Source organism: Physeter macrocephalus, chromosome 2, assembly GCF_002837175.3.
Source record: "Physeter macrocephalus isolate SW-GA chromosome 2, ASM283717v5, whole genome shotgun sequence".
NCBI classification, from domain to species: domain Eukaryota; kingdom Metazoa; phylum Chordata; class Mammalia; order Artiodactyla; family Physeteridae; genus Physeter; species Physeter macrocephalus.
This window is the reverse complement of record NC_041215.1, coordinates 138,279,536-138,301,948: the sequence shown is the minus strand read 5'-3', so window position 1 is coordinate 138,301,948 and position 22,413 is coordinate 138,279,536. Positions and strand designations below refer to the sequence as shown.

Here is a 22,413-nt window from a genome sequence, read left to right as displayed (position 1 = left end):
GCGCCCACCGTCCCACCATCACGGGTGTGTTCTGGGATTCTCCCCCCGCCCCGTTGACCCCAGGAGCAGACAAGCCAGCTGGGTCCCCAAGCCTCTCTGGACACCCTTCCACACCACTTCCGTCCAGGGCAGCTCCCCCAGAGGGCCCTCCCTGCCGTCCCACGCTGCCCCTTCTCTTGACCTGCAGCAAGGAGGCTCCATCCTCACCCCCGGGACACCGGGCCGGCTCCCCTCGGCCCCGCCCCAGTGTGGGCTGGCACGTCAGCCCCAGGACCTTCTCAGGGGGCGCCCGCCGCACTCCCCCAGCCTCGCTCCCTAACCGCAGTCTCCGTCTCTGTCCTGCATCTGTTTCTCTCCTCTGTGAGAAGGCTCCCTCTCTGCCCTGCCCAGCAGCGCGGGCGCCAGCGTCGGGGACCGGCTGGTTGGCCCCCAGCCGGCTCCGGGGCGTGCGGCCTCGGGCCCCGGGGGGCGGGCAGGGTCCGCAGACACTCACGCGTGCGGATGAGCAGCACCGCAGGCCTGCTGATGTCGTTCTTGTTGTTGGCGTTGCGCTTGACCGAGAAGACGGAGACGTTGTAAGCCCTGCCGGCCGCCAGGGCCCGCAGCTGGTGCGAGGAGCGGCCCCGGTCCACGAAGTCCGTGCGGCGGTAGGAGCCGTCGGAGGAGGCGTAGGTGACGGCGTAGCCGTCGAGCATCTGCCGGGCGGCTGGGCCTTCGGGTGGGCGCCAGGAGATGGAGACCCCGCTCTCCTCCACTCGCTCCACCTTGAGGGCCGTTGGTGGGCAGAGCTCTTCAGGGTTTCGGTCAAGAACAAGGGGAGGGGGGTGGTCAGCTGTCGGCCGTGGAAGCCCCGGCCCCCAGGCAGGTGTCTGGCCCGCTGGCTCTCGGGCCTAGCTACCCCGGGCGCGGGTGGGCCGCTGCTGGTGGGAGCCCGCCCGGGGCCCGCGGGAGGGTCTCCCGTGTGCGCGCACGCGTGACTGCGCTGACGCCGCCCGTCGGCCTGTCTGCTCCTCCCGGCTTCCCGGGCAGAGCCTGGGAGAGCAGCCGCCTGGACACTCGGCCCCGGGGGCCGTTCGGCCCTTTGGCCCGTCCCTCGGGGTGTCTGCAGCCCTGGGGAGGAGGGGAGTCCGCCCCCCGACGCCGGCACCCTGGCCCCCTCACCTTTGGCACAGTCCTTGCCCGTGTAGCCCGCTTTACAGGTGCAGCTGTGGGACCCGTTGCTGGCCAGGCAGTAGCCGCGGCCCCCACAGGGGCTGGAGAAGCAGGGGTCGCTCACTGTGAGGGGGGAGACAGCCGTCAGTGCGCGCACGTCTCCAGGCCCCCCTCCAGCCGGGCGTTGGTCCTGGCCCAGGGCCGTTCCCGCGTTGATGCAGTTGCGGGGTGGAGGTGGTATCACGGCGGCACTTTGGGGAGGTGGAGACGGGGGTGCGGGCACTCTCGGACGGGGAGGGCAGGGCTTGCCGGGGCCCCGTGGAGAGGCCGGGCAGGGAAGGCCTCTGACTGAACCAGGCCATGCTGCCCCGACCCGAGCCAAGGTGCTCTGGCAGGTGGTGACTTGGGGCGACCACTCCCGGGGGGCAGCGGGCAGCCGAGAGCACTGGCCCCTCCCTGGCCTCCCTCTGCACCGGGGCTGGGGTGCGGGTGTGGACCCAGGCTCACAGGCCAGAGCCTGCAGTGCCCTCCGCCGCCCCAGGCCTGGGCAGTGGGGCTCTCTGGCCACAGGCGGTCCGCGCTGTGCTTGTCCCCGGGCAGGCTCCTGTGCCCTGTGGTGGCGCTGGAGCCCAGAAGCCCATCCACACTATACTAGGTCTGAGTGGTGCCAGCCAGGCCCAGCTTAGGGGTTGGGGACCCTCGAACAGCCCAGGTCAGGCCACGCCCCACCCCGGGAATAGGCCTGTTTTGGGAGGGGATACACATCAGCAAGTTGAGAGAAATACTGCCCAGACAGTCCCAGAGACCGGAAAGGGCTCCAAAGGAGAAAAATGGTGCTGGGGAGATGGGTGGTAGGGTGGGGGCCCCTGCAGGCCCGTGGTCAGGGAAGCCCTCGTCCAGGAGGGACATTCCAGCCGGGACCTGGTCCCCGAGGAGCCCCTGCTCAGGCTGATCAGGGAGAGTATCCCGATGTGAGGGACCGTGAGTCCCTGGCCCCCGGGGCGGCCCTGAGCTTGGCCAGTGCAGGGACAGCAGGGCCTGTGGCTGGCCATGGAGCTGGGGGGGACGAGAGATCGCCGGGGAGGGTAAGTGCAGGAGACGGGCGCGGGCAGAGGAAAGGACCCCCGAGGAGGGAAGAGGGAAGGGCGGCCGGGCCCCACCTGTCTCGCAGTGGTAGCCGAAGAAGCCCTCTGGGCAGACACACAGGTAGGCCCCGCCCCCGTTCTCGCACCGGCCTCCGTGCTGGCAGGGCCTGGAGTCGCAGGCGTCCACCTCTGGAGAACACCCAGAGAGTCGGCCAGGGCGGCAGGGGGGTGTCTGGGGGAGGGAGGAGAGGACAGCGGGAAGAAGGGAAGGGGAGGCAGGAGGGAGGCCGGGAGGGGCGCGGGGGACCGTGGGCAAGCCCGTCGGGCGGAAGGGGCGGCCACGGGCCCCTGCCCCTTGGCGGGCACCCGGCCCTCCCCTCCTCCTCCCCCCGGGGCCCCCTCCCCCCGGGGTCCTGCCCCCATCCCCCTGCTCTCTGAGCGGCCCAGGGTCTACGTTCATTGACAAGAGGTCTTGCCGGGGTGTCGGGGGCCTAGGAGTGTGGGGCCCCCCAAGCGCAGCCCCTACCTGTCTCGCAGCGGACTCCCACGAAGCCTGGGGAGCACTGGCAGACAAAGGCCCCCGGGAGGTCCCTGCAGGAGCCTCCGTTTCTGCAGGGCTGCGTCAGGCACTCGTCTGTCTCTGCAGAGACGGGACACAGAGACGCATGGCCCCACGCCCCCGGGGTCTCCCGTGTGCGAGGCTTCAGCCTCGCCGCTGCCCTCCACTCTGCCCACAGAGCCGGCCCCCAGGCCGCTCCTGCCTTCGCTGCCTAGGCTTCGCAGCGGCCCCGACTGGACATCCCGGGCCTGCCCTGCCACGCCGGGGCGGCGTCTCTGTCTCGGGGCTCAGAGGCCTCCAGAAGCGTGCGGGGAGCAGGGCTTGTTCAGCGGTGCACCCGGCAGGCCTCCCCTCCCTCCTCTGGCGCAGAGCGCCGGGGTGTGACCTGCCCCCCTGCCCCCAGGCCAGAGGCTGCAGGAGGCCAGCTTTTTTCAGCTGAGCTCTCAGTCCCCCTGGGGAGGCAGAAGCAGGGATATTTATAAACTGCTGTCCTTCTGGACATCAGAGCTGGCAGGGACCTGAGAGAGCAGGCAGGGCCCAACCAGAGACCAGCCCAGGGAGAGGGGTACAGCTGGAGCCGGGTGACCAGGGCCAGGGGACGCCAGTGCCCCAGGCCCACGGCCGGGGTGCCGGAGCTGCCGGCCCGCAGCGAGGGCCGGGACCTGTCTTACCCAGCTCGCAGCGGGCTCCTTCGTGCCCTGGGCCGCAGACACACAGGTACCCAGCGACGCGGTCCTGGCAGGAGCCCCCATGCAGGCACGGCTGGGATAGGCACTCGTCAATGTCTGGTGGGGGGGGAGCCCGGGCGCCAGGCACCAGGAGAGGCCCCAGGAACAAAGCAGTTTTGCTGTTGTTAGAGAGGGCGACTCGAAGCCAGATTAACATGGACACAGATCAGCTCTGCTGTGAGGGTCTGGACAAAGGTCTACGACCTCCCCCACGTGCTTGGAGGGGCCAGAATCTGGGCAGGGCCGCCTCGGAGCAGAGGGGCGCCTTGGACCTGGGCACTCGGGCCGGGCAGGCGTCTGGGAAGTGCCTGGGGCTGCCCTCGATGGCCATCGGGGACAGGCCCAATCTTGCCAGTCCATTAGATAACGATCACGTATGGAACCGTGATCGTTTGGGGCTGAGTCCTTCATTTTAAAATACCGCATGCAGGCTTTTTAAAACTGGGAGTTGTGCTCCTGAATTAAAAGTGTTCAATTTAGAAGAGTTCACTTTTAAGGCTTAACATGTAAATAAGTAAATAAATGGTAATGACATAATGACACCTGGGGGCCGGCACCCAACCTGGGAGCTAGAACGTTGGCCGGCTCATCAGGTCACGTGCACTTCCCAACTCCTTGTGACCCGAATCTCTGTGCTTCTCTCTTCTGTGCCTCCTTAAATTAGTTTTAAAATTTATATGAATACCTTAGACAATATATGGTTTTGATTTTGCTATTTATGAACTTTATTAATAGGACATTGTGGTATACGTACTCTTTCCTCATTCAACATTATATTAATGTCTCTACATTGTTGTGGGGTGCCATTTTTACTGCTGTATAATATTCCTCAGTGTGATTATACCATACTTTATCCTTTCTTGTTTAGTAGGAATTTGGGTTGGATTTAGACTTCTTGCTATCGCAAAAAAAAAAAAAAAAAACAAAAAAAAAACCTGTGTCTTTCACATCTCCTGGTGTAGATGTGTGAGTTTTCCCTAGACTTATACCTAGAAGTAGAACCACTAGGACACAGTTTATATGAATGGTCAACCTGACAGGCAAATTACTAAATTGTCTTCAAAGTGCTTCTACCAATTTACACTTCCTCCAGCAATTCATAAGAAATCCTGTTGCTCTACATTCTCACCAATATTTGGGCTTTTTAGACCTCTGAAGTTTTGCCAACTGAAAGTATCTTAGTGTACTTTTGACTTGCATTTCGCTGATCACTGATGAAGAGAATGTTTCTTTTCATTGGCTTTATGTACCTCTTCCATGAAATGCCTACCCATGTGTTTTACCTATTTTCTTATTGGGTTGATTATATATATATATATATTATATATATATAATATATATAAATATATATATAATATATATAATCTTCTCCAAGTTTGTAGCTTATATTTGATTTTCTTAAGGCCGATGAATTTAAATTCCTAATTTTTAGCTAGTCTAGTTGTCCATTTTTTCCTTTTATAGTTAGTGCTTTCTGTGGCTTAAGGAATCTTTCCCTACCCCAAGGCCAAAAAGATATTTACCTACATTTTCTATACAAAAATCATATACTTAAAAAAAAAACCCATTCAAGTCCTTAATCCATCTGGAATTAATCGTTGTGTATGGTGAGAAGTGGGGAAACAATGCAATATTTTCCCGAGTACATAACCATTTTATTCCAGGTGTCATGAAGATTTTCTCATATGCCTTCTTTCAGAAGTTTAATCTTTTTTTTTTTTTGCCGTACGTGGACCTCTCACTGTTGTGGCCTCTCCCGTTGTGGAGCACAGTCTCCGGACGCGCAGGCTCAGCGGCCATGGCTCACGGGCCCAGCCACTCCGCGGCATGTGGGATCTTCCCGGACCTGGGCACGAACCTGTATCCCCTGCATCGGCAGGCGGACTCTCAACCACTGCGCCACCAGGGAAGCCCTAGAGTTTTATCTTTTACGTTTATGTCTATAATTCATTTCACACATATAAAAATTATCATTTTTGATGCTATTGTACATATTGTTTCACTTCATTTTCCAAGTCTTCACAGCTAGAATATGAAAATATAATTGGTTCTGTGTACTGACCCTGTATCCTGTGATCTAGCTGAATTCACTTATTAGTTCTATAGCTTCTTTTGTAGACTCTCTTAGAATTTTCTAAGTGCACGATTGTGTCATCTTTACTTCGTCTTGCCCAATAGACATGCCTTTTTTCCCTCTTCTTGTCTATGGCACTGTCTAGGACCTCCAAGACAACGATGGAAGGAACTGGTGAAAGGCACACCTTTGCCTTATTACTGACTATAGCAGGAAGTCTTTCACCATTAAGTATTTTGTTAGCTATTGACTTTTTCATGGATGCCCTTTATCAGGTTGAAGAACTTTTTTTCTACTCTTAAGTTTATTAAGAGTTTTTAAAATAATAGTTGAATTTTGTCAAATGATTTTTCTGCATCTATTGAGATGATCATATGGTTTCCTCCTTTATCTCCTAATATGGTGAATTACATTTATTGATTTTCAAATGTTAAACCAACCTGTGCTCTTGAGATGCATCCCTCTTGGTCAGGTTGTATTATCCTTTTGATGTAGTACTGGGTTTGATTTTAGTACTATTTTATTAGGATTTTTGTGCTTTGCTCATGGGGAATATTAGTCTGTAATTTCATTTTTGTAATGTCTCTGGTTTTGGTATAAAGGCAATACTGGTCTCATATAATGAGTTGAGAAGTGTTCCTTCCTCCTACATTTTCTGAAAGAGCTCCGTATATAGTAGTATTCCTTTCTTAAATGCTTGATAGAACTCGGTGAGGCAGTCTGGTCTTGCCATTTTCTTTGCAGGAGAGTTTTAAATTACAACTTAAATTTATTTCATAGCTATGGGGCTATTCACATTTTCTATTTATTCTCGTGTCAGTTGTGGTTATTTGTGTCTTTCAAGGTAGTATTCATCATTTTCCCTAAGTTGTGAGATATACTGGCCTAAAGTTGCTCACAATATCTCCCTGTCCTTTAAATGCTGGTACGATCTTTACTGATGTCTCCTCTTTCATTCTGATATTGCTAATTTTTCTTTTCTTTGTTTTCCTTGCTGAGTCTAGCTAGAGGTTTATTATTTTTATTGACCTTTTCAAGGAATCAGCTTTTGGTTTCATTGGTTTTCTCTGCACGTGTCTTTTTTATAATTATATTTTATAATTGTTTGTTATTGATAAATAAAAATGCAATGAATTTTGTTATAATACCGATATCTACTAAACATGTTACATTTCCTATCACTTTCAGAAGTTTTCCTGTAGATTAAAGACAACAATATCAGCTGCAAATACTGACATTTTTACTTCCTCCTTTAGCATTTTCATGACTTTAATTTCTTTTTCTTACTTTATTGCATGGACTAGTACTGCCAGTGTAATACTGATTAGACTTAGTGATAATGGGCATCCTTGTCTTGTTCTGAATTTTAAGGGGAATGTTCGTCTACTTAGGATAATGTGTATTCTAGGTTTGAGGAGAGGTATAGTAAAACTGCCTCAGAAGCTAATTTCCTTCCTCCTGTTGGTAGCTCAGCATGTCTGCGTCAGTTCAACAGAAGAACAGCTTTTGAATTCCAGATCCTCCCCTGTATAACAAGGATCAGGAACACATTGTTCCACAGCTCTCTTGATGTAGTCTGTACCCCTTCTTCTATAAATATGTGGAGTGTAACTGTTGCGCTTCAGATGGTGTGTCCAGCCTACCTATGCCTGGCCTAAGCACACCTCTCTGTGGGGTAATGAACACGTGGGGGCTATGGGGGCTCTGCTATTTCTCTCTTCTAAGTTTTCCTTCCAGTAAGTTCTATATTATTTTACACCACATGGTACTAGAAGGGTGTGTGTATCATGTTATTTTTATCTGGATGAGGAAGTACTTTTTAATTCCTTAATTGGTAAGAATTTGTTTCATGAATAGGTATGAATTTTATCAAATGATTATTATGCATTCTTTGAGATTCTTACATGATTTTTCTCCTTCATTTGGTTACTGTAGCAGATTTTTCTAATATCAAACTATTTTTGCAATAACCCAACTTGATAATGGTGTATATAGTCTTTATAGACAATCAAATTTCTGCATCTGTGTTCATATGTTTAATGGACCCCGAATTTTACTTTCTCCAACTGTCCATATCTAGTGTTGGTTTAAGGTTATCCTGGCCTCACAGAGTGGGTTGGCACATACTCTTTTCTACTCCCTGGAAGAGCCTGTATCACGCTGCAACAATCTTGTTTCTTGGCAGTTTGGTGGAATTTACCCATAGCATGGTTTGGGCCTGGTGTTTCCCTGTGAGAATACTTCTTTGCATCCTCAGCTCTCTGATAGGTTAAAAGGTATGATCTTATGGGTTCTCCGGTGTTTCCTTGATGTAACAGTGAGACTGATGGTATTTTCTAACTGTCTACATCCTAATTGAATGGATCACCTCAGTATGTTAAAAATACCATTTTATTATCTCACTCCTGATGTCCGCTGTTGAGAAGTCCGGTGCCGATCTGATTCTTGGTCCTTTGTGGATTCCTGTTTCTTTTTTGTCTCTGGATGTTTTAAGGATGTTTTTTCTGTTTTGCTCCGATTTTCTTAACTTTTATTATAATGTGTCTAATGTTTCCCTTTTCTCCTGTTTGATGTCCTGCAGGCCCTTTCAGCCTCTGGTCATTCACCATTAATTCTGGGAATTACTCCACAGTTGCTCCAACATTTCCTCCTCATTCTTGGATTCCTGTCATCTCAACGTCAGCACTTCTACCCTCCTCAGTGCCTACGTTTTCTTTTGATTTATGAGTGTTTCCCTGCTTCTTTCTCGTACAGCCCCGCCCACCTATCTGTCCACTCATTAAGTCTTCATCTGTATCCATTTGTAAGTTGTGTCTGTTACTTCAACTATTATAGTTTTTCAATCTTCTTATTTCTGCTTTCTTTTAAAAGATCATATTGATCCTTTTTTTTTATGGCCAGTGCCATGTTTCCTTTTGTATGTTTGTCATGCTTATTTTATATTCTTATTTATCTTCTATACTTCCACCCCCAATAATATATGTTGTCTGGACTTTACTGTTGTTTCAGAGGTGGCCGTACTTGTTGGGTGTCTTGATATCTTGGCTTATGAGCTCACGTTCCCTGGTGGTACCCACTCCTCATCTGATGGCATGTTGAGGAGAAGTGGCACTGGGACAGGGGTGGCCTCCTAGACAGTAACCACCAGCCCTGGGGGGCCTGGAAGGACAGGAGTGAAGGAAGATGCTTGAGGCCAGGTGGTCTCCACCTGTTTCCTGGAACTCTCCACCTGATAGGGCCGCCCAGGTCCGACTGGGCCTTGCAGGGCATTTGGGAGATAGAAATGAGTTATGTGCCCCTCCCATCTCTGGATGCTGTCACTGTCCCTAAGCTACTTTGTTTAAAAACCTTTCTTTCATGAAAAATGCGTTACCATCACACAGATTTTCTGGTGAACAGAGTCTGGGATGCTTTGGCCCAAGCAACGTGCCCACTGCAGCGGTGTCCGTGGCGCCCGTCTCCAGGGGCGTGGGTCGGGGGGCCTCGCCTGCAGGCCGTGCACCCTGGAGCGCTGTAGGGCCCTGGAGGCAATGCTGTCTAGAGCAACGGCCCTCAAAGGGCCATGGGGGCTCGTGGGGGCCTTGTTCAAATGCAGGGTCTGATTCCACAGGTCTGGGGGGAGCTGGGAGCAGGAGGTGAGTCCTGAACCCTGATCTGCCTCTTCAGGGCTCTGCCTTTGGGCTACCTCTTGGCCTCAGCGGCTTCCTCTGCAGAGTGGGCGTGTGGGTGCTGGACCCCGTGCTCTGGGATGCTCTGAGGACAGGGAAGCCCTTAGAGAAGGGTACAGAGTGGAGCTGGCACTGGTCATTACCACCATCACCGCAGGGTTTTGACCTCACTTTGCACAGAGGATACCAAAGGGAGGAGGGGCAGGCCAGGGTCAGAACTGCGGCCCCTGTGCTCTGCCACTTGGCCCGGGGGGGAGGGCTTGGCCCTGTGCACCCCCCAGCCCCCCACCCCAGAGGGCCCCCGGATCACCGTGGCACTGGGGAGGCTCGCTCCAGACGCCCTGTGGCCGGCAGACGCCGGTGCGGTTGGAGGTGCTCGGGCTGTAGCCTCGGTCACACGAGGACAGGGCCACCGAGCCCAGACGGGTGCCGCTGAAGTGCAGGGTGGCGGGCGTCACCCCCTTGGGCGGGCCGCAGTCCACCTCTGCAAGGACACAGCAGCCCAGTCCTGCACCGTGGGGTGCCTGCCGGCCCCTCCTGCTGTTCTGCCCTTGGCTCCGCCGGGCTGCACGGCCCGGGGCCCTCGCTCCCCACACAGCCCATCCCAGGGTGAAAGCGCTGTGGCTTCCAGGATGGGCTTCGCAGAGATTTCCTTTCCTTCTTTCCCATCCCTCCCCTCGGCCTCCTGCCGGGCCCTGCTCTGCCCTCAGGGAGCGGAGGACCCCCGGCCCTCTCACCTGCCTGCCCTCTCACCTGCCTGGCACCGGCGTCCTGTGTACCCTGCTTGACAGTGGCAGGAGAAGTCTGTCCCCAGGGCCTCGCAGGCACCCCCATTCATGCACGGGCTCCGGAAGCAGGGGGAGGGGGCTGCAAGGGCGCAGGGGGTCCCTGTCGCCTACCACCGAGTCCTCCCCAAAGGCCCTGGGGCTGCAGGGGAGTGTCCCGTCTCTCGCCCCAGCTCCGCCTCCCACGCCTCCGTGGTCGGGCCATCCCTGCCCACCGGGCCTGTCTTCTTGTCTGTGCCCTGGCCCGCCGGCCTCCACGCCCCTTACCTATCTCGCAGTGCCGTCCCGAGAAGCCTGGGGGACAGTCACACTTGTATTTGCCGATGTAGTGGAAGCAGGTGCCGCCGTTGTGACAGGGGCCCGAGGCGCATGAGTCTGGCTTCCCTGGAAGCAGGAGGCACCCGTGGGGCGGGGGCGGGGGTCATGCGTCCACCACCCCTGCCCCTTCCCTGATCCCTCGACATCGCAGAGCTGGGGCCTTGGCGGGAACGCTCCTGACAAGCAGAGGCACGGTGGCAGGGTCGGGGGTCCTGGGTGGGGGCCTGGCTCCTCCCCACTCCCTACAGGCCGACCCCCACCGGCTGGGGCCGCACCGATCTCGCAGTGCCTCCCGGTGAAGCGGTAGGGGCAGTCGCAGCGGTACTCGCCGCCCGCTTCCTTGCATGTGCCGCCGTTCCTGCAGGGCCCCGAGCTGCACAGGCGCGGCCGGGCTGCGAGGAGGGACAGACAGAGACAGAGAGGCGGGTGAACCAGGGCCAGCTGCCCGGCCCCGCGGTGCCCATGGAGCCCCGCTCGAGCCTTCTCCGTCCTCAGGTACCGCGGGGCCTCACGCGCCCAGGCCTGCCTCTTGGCGGAGCCTGAGGCCCAGCGGCGGCAGGGGCCGAGCCAGCCACGTGCAGCCCCTCAGCCTCGGGGGCCCTCTGCCCGCCCGCCTGCCCTCTCTTCCCTGCCCCAGGCCCCGCCGGGCAGCCAGGAGAGCTGGCCCCGCAGCGCGGCCAGCGCTGCACCCGCCTTCCTGCCCGGGGGGGAGCTGACACCCACGGACCGGGCCGGGAGCCTGCTGTGGCTCCGTTCTGATTCTCCTGTTTTTTGTACCTTTACTGGGGGCACCTCCTTGGACTTGCGGGGCCCCGGCCGCCCGCCCGAGCTGGAGCAGCCACACCTCCACAGCCCAGCCAGGAGTTTAGACACTTGGTCTCCTCGACGCTCGGGGGGGACGTGAGGCAGGAGGGGCCCTGCCCCCAGGCTCAGGGGGCCGCTTCCCCGCCGCACCCTGTGGGGCCTCCCAGGCTGCCGGTCCAAGTTTCAGCCACCCCACCCCGTGTCCCTCCGTGTCCGCTCTCCGGGATGCCTTTGCCGAGGGTGACGGACCTCAGCGGTACTTGCAGAGGATGAGGCCTACTCTCCGGAAAGCCCTCCTCCTGCTACAGGGGTGGGGGAGGCCGCAGGGGCGCCGCGGTCAGAGCGCTGGGGACCTGCCCTCGGGCCACCGTGGGAGCGGCAGAGGCCTGTGGGTAAAGGTCCAGGCTTCAGCCCTCTGGATGAGCGAGGGCAGCAGGAAGCCTGCAGGGCTGGCCGTGGCCCGGGTGCCGGGCCCAGGAGAACGGGCCGGGCCACACGGGGCCGGGGGCCGGCACCCTGCGCTCTGACCCAGGGGATGCCCGGGTCACGGAGAAGAGTTCTGACCATTGCTTCAGACTGCAGGAGAGACAGGCCCTGGGTGGGCGCTGATGAGCACAGCGGCGCCTGCTGCGTGTTTACAGAAGGGCGCTCACGTTCTCAAGGGGCTAAACGTTGTCAAATGTTGACATTCGCCAACTGCACTCAATTTAACAAAGTCCTAATGAAGTTTTTAAACATCAGTGATTCTAAAATCCACTTGGCAAAACACCGAGCAGGAAAGGAAGCCCGTCGTGAGGAAAGCGCTGTGATGAGCGGGAGGGCCCCCCGCCCCCTCGGGCGCCACCGCGCCCCACCTTTCTCGCAGTGCCGGCCGTGGAAGCCCCGTGGGCACTCGCACGTGTAGGAGTCGTCGTGGGCGTCACAGGAGCCTCCGTTGAAGCAGGGGTCCGAGTCGCAGGGGGACGGCAGCGCTGCGGGGACAGAGGGCGATCGCCCCGAGGTCCTGGCTGGAACCAAGGCCAGGGTCTTGATTCCTCACGCTGGGCTCTAAGGCCCGCCCTGGAATGTCTTGTATTTCTGATTATTTCCAGAGTTCACCCTCACTCTTACGTGAGCTGGGACTGAGCTGTGGTCCACGAGGGTCTTGGTGTTGTCACCACCAGCACCACCAGCACGTGTGGCCACTCACTACCTGAGCCACTGGCCATCCGCGCACTAACAGATACGCGGGGTGAGCCTGTTTCTCCGCAGGTGCCCGTCAGGTGCACGTTAATGTTCTAGCACCTGAGCCCGGGGCTCAGGCAGGCGCGGCGTGGCACGTGCACACGGCCAGGCCGTCCCCCCCCAGGTCCCCTCGAGGGCCCCCTCCTGCTGCGCCCACTGCTTTCTCGCCCACCCCCCACCCCGGCTTCCGGGCCGGGCCCCGGCCTCGCGGGCTGGCGCCCGCACCCACCCCACTCACAGTGACTGACGTTGTGGTCGGTGTGGCAGACGCACAGGTAGCTCCCGCCGTACTCCATGCAGGAGCCGCCGTCGGGGCACTGCGTGTTCACGTTGCAGGGCATGGCCGTGACTTCTGCAGGGAAGGGGAAAGCCCGTCTCACGTCCCCGCGCGTCTCCCTGGAGACCGCGTGTCCTTGGGAAGGACCGAGCTGCCCGAGGCCCGGTGACCCTGCCGGGGTGACCAGGTTCGGGCACCCTTGTGGCCTCCCCACCCCAGCCCCCGGGGCCCGCCATGCGGGTCCGGGCACAGGCCCAAGCCACCACTTACACGGTGGTTGTGGGGATTCTCAGGGTCCAGGCAGGAAGGGCGCCCCCATCCCAGCCCTGGGCACCTACCAAATTCGCAGAGGAGCCCAAAGAAGCCCGGAGGGCACTGGCAGAGGGTGGTGTTAGCCCCCAGGCACCTGCCACCATTGCGGCACTCGCAGTTGTTGGGGGTTCCTGCCACGGAGGGAGGGAAGGAGGAGGCTCCAATGTCGGGGTGCCCTCTCCTGACCAGCGCCCCGTAAACCCTGCCGTGTAGCCCGTCTCCCCGCTCCCCACAGCCTCTCTCACGGGGGTTTGCGTGCACACCCCGCGGGGCCCCGGCAGCCCGGCCCACACGCACTCTCCCTGCAGTCAAGGCCCATGAAGCCCTCGGGGCATTCGCACACGTAGCCCTGGTCCGCATCCACACAGGTGCCCCCGTTCTGGCAGGGGGCCGAGAGGCAGGCGTCGGGCACCGGGCGGCTTCCTGCAAGAGAGACGGAGGAGGATGGGGCCTCGGGCGGAGAGGACGAGTCTTAACCTCTGTCCTAGTGCCGAGCGCCCGGACACTGATCTCTAGCGGCCTCAGCCCCCGAGCCCCTGCTCCGGAGCCGAACGAGAGCCCGAGCGAGGAGGGAGCCCCACGGTGCGCACCAAAGGGCCCGGCTGAGGCCCGAGCCTGCGAGCATTGCCCATCAGGCATGTCTGCTAGTTAACTACTTGGGATTTTTAACTTGAAGGTGTCTTTCTGCTGCCGATTTCTCGTTTCATTTTGCTGCGGTCAGAGAACACAGTCCTTTTCAACTTATTGAGCCTTATTTTATGGCCGACAGGAGGGTGTGTCAGTGAAGGCTCCGGGAGCCCTGGGAGGAACGTGGGTGGCCGTGAATGTCAGTCAGGCCGGGTCGCTGGCGGCGCGGCCCAGGCCCCGCATCCCGGCTGGTCCCCGTGCTGCATGCTCCGAGCCACCGAGACCGAGTTCCGCCGAAACCCCTGCCCGTGACTGGGCATCTGGCTCCCCTTGTAGCTCTGCAGCTGTTGCTCTGAGTATTTCGATTTGTGTTACTAGGGGCTGCATATTTAGAGTTATTACGTCTTTCTGATGAACTGGCCCGTGGTCATTATGAAAGGTCCCTCTTCATTTCTGGCTGCTTTCCTACTCGAAAGTTTAATCTGAATGATACGAATACAGCCGCTCCAGCTTCTCCTGATTCGTGTTTGCCTTTTTAGTCTTTTTGTTTTTAAATGTTCAATTTCCTCATGTTTTTTCAGAATTTATCTTTGAAATTAATATACAGTAAAATGACTTGTGTTGGAGGGACACGCCTACGAATTGTATCACATGTATAGATGTGTGTATATGGATACAGGACAGGATATGGGACATTCCGTCATCCCAAAGCCCTCTTTGTTTTCTCTCTGCAGGGTCACAGACTCCCTCCCTCCTGAACCCCTAGAACTACTGATCTGTTCGTCACTGCAGTTTTGTCCTTGCAAGGATGCCAGAGAAGTGGAACCAAACAACCTGTACTCTTTCGAGACTGGCTTCTTTCACTCGGCGTCATGCCCCCAGGACCGTCTCAGGTGTTAAAAGCATCAGTGTAGTCCTTTTTATGACCGAGTTGTGTCCCACGTCGACAGGTACCACAGTTCATGTGTCCGTTCACCCAGGGAAGGACGTTTGGGTTCCCGGTGTTTGGTGGCTGTAGACATGCTACAGACATTCCTGTACGGAGTTCTGTGTGACATAAGTTTTCATTTGTTTAGTGTTAATAACTAGGAGTGCGATTGCTGGGTCATATTATAAGTGTATGTTTAACTTTATAAAAAAACATCAAACTGTTTCAGAGTGGCCAAACCGTTCGACATTTCCACCAAAAATAGGTGAGAGTTCCCGTTGTTCTGTACCCTCACCAGGTCAGTGTCTTTTGTTTTAGCAATTATCATAGGCTTGCAGTGGCATCTCATTGTGGCTTTAATTTGCGTTTCACCAATGGTTAACGACAACAGATTTGTTCATCTGTTTATCTGCCTTCTGTGTATCCTTTTTGGTTAAGTGTCTGAGTCTTTTTAAAATTATTATTTATTTACTAACTTATTTATTTATTTAGGCTGCCCCGGGTCTTAGTGGAGGCATGCAGGATCCTTAGTTGTGGCATGTGGACTTCTTAGTTGTGTAATGCATGTGGGATCTAGTTCCCTGACCTGGGATCGAACCCGGGCCCTCTGCATTGGGAGCGCCGAGTCCTAACCACTGCGCCACCTGGGAAGTCTCTCTCACGGTCTTTATCTTGTCTTTTCATTCTCTTAACCATGTCTTTCACAGAGGAAAAGTTTTCAGGTTTGATGAAGTCCCAATTTATCTATTTTTTCTCTGATAGAGCATGCTTTTGCAGTCTTGTCTTAGAACTCTTTGCTTAACCATGAGTCACAAAGATTTTTCTATCTAAAAATCTTTAGTTTTGTTCTAAAAACGTTATAGTTTTCTGTTTTCTGTTCAGGTCTGTGATTCATTTTGAGTTAATCTTTGTATAAGATGTGTTTAGGTTGAAGTTCATTTTCTGCATAAGGATGTCTAATTGTTCCAACATTGTTTGTTGAAAAGATCATCCTTTTTCTGCCGAATCTCTTTTATACCTTTTCAAAAGATAATGCCCATATTTGTGTGGGTCTGTTTCCGGATCCTCTTTCCTGTTCTGTTGATTGGTGTGTCAGTCCCTTTGCCAGTACCACACAATCTTGATCACTGTAGCTTTATAATAAGTCTTAATACCAGGTAGTGTGATTCCTTAAAATGTATTCTTCTTTTTCGAAATTGTTTTGGCTACCTTAATTCCTTTGCCTTTCCATATAAATTATAGAATCAGCTTGTGTGCAGCTACCAAAAACCCTGCTAAGGTTTTGACTGGAATCATGTTAAATCTACAGGTCAGTCTGGGGAGAGCTGACATATTTGCTATGTTAAGTCTTCTAATCCATGAACATAGTGTCTATGTACCAAGAGCTTCTTTGATTTCTTTCATCAGCATTTTGTAGTTTTCAGTATTTAAATCCTGAAAATGCTTTATTACATTTATACCTAAGTCTTTCAATAAATGGTATCGTTTTTAATTTTTTTGTATCCATCATTTTATTGTTTAAAAATTAACTGTAAATGTAATACATATGAACAATTGCAAAAAAAATTATAAAAATTTTCAAGCAAAATATAATCAACACTCCCCAGGGAGAATGGGAGCACTCATCTTCCCACAGCCTTTCCAGTTCCAGATGCCAGCAACTCTTAACATTTTTACCAATCTAATGATAAAATTAAACTTTTTATTTAATTTGTAGTTTCTTGATTAGTGAGACTGAGCTTCTTTTCACTTGTTTATGGGTGTTTGTTTCTCTCTGTGTGTGACTTTCCTGCTTACATCCTTTGCCATTGTTTCCGCTGAGTTGTTTGTCTTTTGCTTATCAGATTACACATGCCCAACTTGAGGGAGCCCAGGAGCTCAGAAAGAACATGATGGCGCTGCCGCCCCAGACCCCCTCCACGTCCTCCCCAGCACATCTCGTCCTCTGGGGCTATGCTTTTGGTCCTCTGGCATGAAATCTGCGCTTAGCGGCCCCACTCTGCTACTTACTTCCTGTGACCGCACTCCTGTCTGGGGTCCCGTGGCTGGAGGACAGAGAAAGGGAGAAACGGCAGGAGTTTGCCCACACTTGTGAAGCCCAGAATCCCTCCAGTGGGAGGGGAAGGCTCCCCACTGCTGCCTCTGCGGGTCCTGCTTCTCTGTCAGTGCTGATACTCACTTCTGGTTTCGGGGTTGCTCTGAGACCAGGCGGCGGGGTCGGGGGGACACCAGAGGAAAATAATGAGGACTCGCCCCTGTGCTTCTCCCCACCCCGCCCGCTGCTACGTCAAGAGTCCTCAGAGCTACTCCCAGCACTCGGTCCAGGACTGGTCGCTGCACTCAGTGTGAGAGACCCATCCCCCTACTTTAAAACGATCTGTGTCTTCCTATTTGCAGCAGGTTTCTTGTAGAAAGTATATGGTTGGGTCTTGCTTTTCAATTTGATTTGACAATCTCTGTCTTTTGTGTTTTTAACCCTTTTTACATTTAAATGTAATTGCCAATATGACTGGATTAAACCCATCACCTTGCTATTGTTTCTTATCTGTCCCACTTCTTCTTTGTTCCTTTTTGTCTTTTTTCTTTTTTTCTGGGTGAACAAAACATTTGTTTATGTGAAATCATAAGGTGAGAAAGCATATGTAAAATTTCATAAATGCCACTAAAAATTTATTTAAACTACTAGGCTTCATTTATTCTTAAAGATATAAAGTTGTGTTTTCGTTTTGAGTTAGAAAAATATATTCCTTTTTCTTTTCAAGAAAGGAAGGTCGTAGATGACTGTAGATTTTTCAAATTTTCCTACACACTTTTATTTATTAACTAGAGGTAGCTAGTAATATAACTCATTTGCTCAGTTAACATTAAATATTTATTTAAGGATTAAATCCTCTGAATTCCTTTCCACTGCTAAAATCTGGTATTTTATGATTGTACCTTTGAATATTTAATGGTAGTTACAGCCAGTGCTCTTTATCTTCCTTTTTCTTCTTTTCATACCTTCTGTATTGAGTATTTTTAGGATTCCATTTCATCTCCATGATTGGTTTATTGGCTATAACTCATTATTATTATTTTTTTACTTGCTGCTCTAGGGTTTACAATGTATATCTTTAACTTATCACAGCCGACCTTCAAACAGTATTATACCACTTCGTATATAATGTCAGGACCTTACGATATTATACTTCCATTTCTCCCTTTCTATCCCTTGTGCCAGAAAAAGTTGATAAACAAAGGCTCAAAGACCAAATCTTGCCTGCCACCCATTTAAAAAAATAAAGTATCACTGGAACATGGCCATATGCCCATTCACTTATGCACAGTCTGTGGCTCACTGCTTTTGCCTTACACTGGTAGAGCTGAATAGCTGTGACCACATGGCTCATAAAGCCAAAAAAAATATTACTATCTGGCCCTTTACAGAAAAAGCGTGCACAGGCTGCTTTAAGCTATTGGTGTCATACGTTTTATTTCTATGTATATTGTAAACCCCAAATATATTGCTATTTCTTTGTTTTAAAAATATCTTTAAAAAGATTAACAAGTAAGAAGAAAAATCTTTTATTTTTACCCATATATTTACCATCTCTAGAACTCTTCATTCCTTTGTGTAGATCCAGATTTTCATCAGGGACCATTTTTCTTCTGTCGAAAAGACATTTCTTGTAATGCATATATGCTGGTGATGAATTCTCTGTTTCTGCTGTCTGAAAAATCTTTATTTCACCTGAATTTCTGAAAGAGTTTTGCTGGGTATATAGCACTAGGTTGACAGCTTATTTCTTTCATGCTTTAAGGGTGCTGTCCCACTGTCTTCCGACCTGCATTGTCTCTGATGAGGAGGCTGTTGTCATTCTTGTTTCTCTGTGCAGTCTGACTTTTCTCTCTGGCTACTTTTAAGATTTTCTCTGTCATTGGTTTTCAGCAATTTGATTATGATGTGGCTTCATATGGTTTTCTTCATGTCTTTCTTGGATATTTGGTTTTCATTTTCATCAGACTTAGAAAATGTGTGGCTGTTGTTTCCTCACATACTTTTTCTGCACCCCTTCAGCCCCCTCCCTCATTTCCGGCACTCCAAGTACACACCTGCCAGACTGCATGGTGTCTGTGCACAGGCCCCTGAGGAGGTGCTATCCTTTTCATCTTATTCTCTCTGGGCTGCATGTTGAATTGCTTCCATCTCTCTCTTCAAGGTCATTGATCTTTCCTTCTGTGGTGTCTTAACCTGCTGTTAACACCATCCAGTGTATTTTTAAAATTCAGATATTATATTTTTCATCTCTAGAAGCTTCTTGTTTTATATCTTCTACTCTCATTATGTCTTTGTCCCTCAACAGTCTTGAACATATGGTACATGTTCACGATGGACAACTGAACATTTGTACTTGCTGATTCTGTCCTCTCTGGCCACTGTTTCTACTGCTCTATTTGACTTCTGGCTGTGGGTCATATATTCTCAATCCTTTGTATGCCTAATAACTTTTGGTTGGGTATTTTGGGGTCCTGGATTCTGTTATTATTCCTTTAAATAGTGCAGGATTTTATTCTGGCATACAGTTAAATTACTTGGGCTCAGTTTGATCCTTTCAAACTTTCTTTTAAGATTTCTTGGGGCAGATCAGATTAGCCATTAGCTTAGCATTTATTTATCCCCACTACTAAGGTGACACCACTGGGGGCTCTCCTCAGCACTGGCCCTGGGTATGAAGAGCTCACTCCACTCTGCCTGGTAGGGAGGCGGGTTTGAGTTCCAGGAATTGTCTGACTCACCACTCCTAGTGGTTCTTCCCTAGTCCAGGAGATTTCACCCGACCCACATTCGAGGGGTCCCTCTGCAGATCTCCAGAGCCGATCTCGTGCTCTCTCCCCTTACCCCCTTCCCCTCTCAGTAGCTCTGTCCTTGCTGGTATTATCCCCCCAAATTCCAGCCACTGAATTTGAATCTCTGTCTCCTTGACCCAGAGACTCAGAGGAACTGCTGGAGTCTGGATCCCTCCCCGGCCCCGCCCCGGCATGGCAGCCTGGAAACGGCTCCGAGGCAGCCTTGGGGCAATTGTAGGGCTCACCCCATTGCATTCCCTTCTCTCAGGGATGACAGCCCTCTACCTTCTGTTGTCCAATGGCTGAAAACTGTTGTTTCATATATTTCGTCTGGTTTTCTCGTTGTTGCCAGTGAGAGGGAAGTTCCCAGGGCAGTTAATCCTTGTTGGCCATAAGCAGGGGGATAGGTGCTCTTTTTTATAATCTCCAACTTTTGGCCAGCTTCCTGCTGTATGTGTAATGCGGCTAATGAGCTTGTATTGGGGTAGACAAGTCAGTTGTTTCTTATTGTTTGCTTTCACTTGCATTACTCTTCGTACAAAACATGGTTTCTTTGCAAAACCTTTTGAAATCACTTATCTGTTTTCTGACATGAGTTTAGTTAAATACACTGATACTCAAGATAACAATCTAGGCAATCATGTGACACATACGATGATTTCAGGCAACAGGTAAGGTTGCCACCCTCCTGCCCTCTGCACCGTGAAGCCTCACCATCGCCTCAGGACACAGCCCGCCCTGCATGTGGCCATCCGACCAAAGACCGACGGAGGGCACAGCGTCCATCCGCGTCTTACTTATGGGTAGAACCTAATTTCCTTCTTAGGTTTTGAGACCTGAAGCAAAGCCGATGAGTTTGTCTTGAGCGCCCCCCCACCGGGGAGATGCAAGCACAGCTGTTGTCGGCTCGGGACCAGAGCCGTGGGAGGTAAGGTGATGTCAGGTGCTAAAGCCCCGAATTTACTCTGTGGGTCTTTTAACTGACCTACCGAGTCCTAACCAGCATTTAAAACAGTATGCAATAGAACAGAAGCTAGCAGGCTTCATCACTTGTAGGAGAGATCAGCTTTCTTTCGGATGCCCACGGCTTGTTCCCTAGCACGGCGAGGGGTCTGGGGTAGGAAGGAGGGACATTAAACAGCCAAGAATCTCCTGAGTCGGGAGAGGGGCCTTGGGAGTGTGGTCATCCACGCCTGCATCTTCCAGATGGAGGCCAGGCCCGGAGAGGGGAACAGATTCGCTCAGCCTTACCCAGCAGGTGGACAGCAGAGCTCAGACCGACCTCCCCACCCCCGAGAGGGAAAGGGGGCAGCTGACTGCTGTCACCGGTGGGGGGCTTCGGGCACGTGGCCGTTACCTGTCTCGCAGCGAGGTCCCTCGAAGGGCTCTGAACAAAGGCAGGTGAAATTCCCCACCAGGTCGACACACGACCCTCCGTTCAGGCAGGGGTCAGAGCCGCACTCGTCCACATCTGGGGGCGGCAGAGGTGGGTGCTCGGCTCTGTGCCAGCCTTTGAGCACCTGGCACCCTGCGCCCCTGCCCCCACCCGAGGCACACTCACCCGTCTCGCAGGCTGCACCCGTGTAGCCGGCCGCGCACGCGCACACCGCGGAGCCGCCCTCCGCCTGGCACCGGCCGCCGTTCTCACACTCTTTGGCATCGCATGGAGACTGTGCTACAAGCGCAAAGGGGTGGAAGGCCACTGGATCCCCAGCTGTGGTGGCCCCAGCGGCTCCCGCTGAGCCCCACTGCTGACGTCTCTGGAGGGCATCGGGCCCTGGGGGACCAGGGCAGTCCCAACCCACCGGCACTGAAAGCCTGTCTGAATGGGGTTTATTTCAGCAGACCTGGGGAGGAGGGAGGGTGTGCCTGTGCCTGGCGGGGGACGTGGGGGTGAACGGGACCCAGCTCCTGCCCTCCTGGGCAGTGTCCCTGCTAAGGTGACCATGACAGAGCTGTCATCACAGGACAGGGCTCTGGGGCTGAGAGATTCCTCCCAGCTGGGCAGGGGGCGCCGCCTGTGACGGAGCCCTGAGGGGGCACAGGAGGGGCCTGAGTGGTCCGGGGCTGAGGGTCCAAGGTGGGCGAGGCGACATTTCTGGCTGCAAGGACAGCCCTGCAAAGGCCCTCGGCCCCCAGTCAGGCGGGAGGGAGCAGGCGGGAGCCCGCCTTGGTCGGCGCTCTGGCCGGCTCCTCGCCCGGGATGCGGGCCGCACCTGGTGGCTGCTGGCAGCAGGTGGGGGGCCACTGCCTTCCCTAGCTATGTCGCCTGTCCTGCTGACAGCTCATTCCCAAAAGGACTCAATACAGGAACCAGACGGGACCCCTAGAGCGGGTGGCCCAGCCTGGAGTCAGAGTGGGAGGAAGAAGGCCTGAACCCTGGGGGTGTGGAGGTGCCTTGGTGGCTGACGGCACACGGTGACCCGTCTCTGGGGCCCTGACTCCACCAGAGAGCAGGGCCGGGCACGGGTGGGGGAGGGGAGACTCGGGCCGAGCGGTGCCCACGTCCCTGCTGTCATGGGCTCTGGGGGCCGAGGTGGGTCCTGAGACCAGAGAGCCTCGTGGGGGACTGGGGGCTGGTACCCACGGGTGTTGCCGTGGTGGCCATGAGGCGGCCAAGGCTCTGGCCCCAAGCCCTCCCAGGGTCCCACCCGGCCCGGACGTGTGGATACACACCAGAGTTAAGGACTTTAAAACAGTCCCTGTGGCCATAAGTCTCCATTAGAAATGGTTTTTCTAGATTGAGACACTGGTGCGGTTACTTGTACACACTCGATTTAACCACGTGTTATATGTTTTTCTAAGTAACAGCTGCACATCAGTAAGCGTACGTAGGGGACAGTGTGTCTGGCTGAGCCGATGGGGGTCAGCGGTCATCGAGTTTTGATTTTAAGGGGCTCCGTTTGTTGGGCTCCCCTAGCGGCTTCCCACAGTGACACGGGGGTGGGAGTGGGGCGTCCACCTTCCTTTACCAGGTGGGTGAAGGGCCAGGGTGCGGGGGCCCCAAAAGAGGTGCTGCACGAAGGGCAGGGAGTAGAGGCCTGA

General features: G+C 53.6%; 1 protein-coding gene across 1 annotated transcript in view; it reads right to left on the bottom strand.

The window, feature by feature from the left end:
• SNED1 (sushi, nidogen and EGF like domains 1) overlaps nucleotides 1-22,413 on the bottom strand; it is an 89,175-nt gene that overhangs the window by 26,573 nt on the left and 40,189 nt on the right. Inside the window, exons 7-21 of the mRNA XM_024124544.3 lie at nucleotides 20,930-21,043; nucleotides 20,726-20,839; nucleotides 13,284-13,409; nucleotides 13,013-13,117; nucleotides 12,636-12,749; nucleotides 12,028-12,144; nucleotides 10,645-10,761; nucleotides 10,319-10,435; nucleotides 10,020-10,133; nucleotides 9,577-9,750; nucleotides 3,468-3,581; nucleotides 2,764-2,877; nucleotides 2,313-2,426; nucleotides 1,162-1,275; nucleotides 494-790 (exon numbers count right to left, since the gene is read on the bottom strand). Of these exons, the coding sequence (XP_023980312.1) occupies nucleotides 494-790; nucleotides 1,162-1,275; nucleotides 2,313-2,426; nucleotides 2,764-2,877; nucleotides 3,468-3,581; nucleotides 9,577-9,750; nucleotides 10,020-10,133; nucleotides 10,319-10,435; nucleotides 10,645-10,761; nucleotides 12,028-12,144; nucleotides 12,636-12,749; nucleotides 13,013-13,117; nucleotides 13,284-13,409; nucleotides 20,726-20,839; nucleotides 20,930-21,043 (1,965 nt within the window). The remainder of the gene's footprint in view (nucleotides 1-493; nucleotides 791-1,161; nucleotides 1,276-2,312; nucleotides 2,427-2,763; nucleotides 2,878-3,467; nucleotides 3,582-9,576; nucleotides 9,751-10,019; nucleotides 10,134-10,318; nucleotides 10,436-10,644; nucleotides 10,762-12,027; nucleotides 12,145-12,635; nucleotides 12,750-13,012; nucleotides 13,118-13,283; nucleotides 13,410-20,725; nucleotides 20,840-20,929; nucleotides 21,044-22,413) is intronic.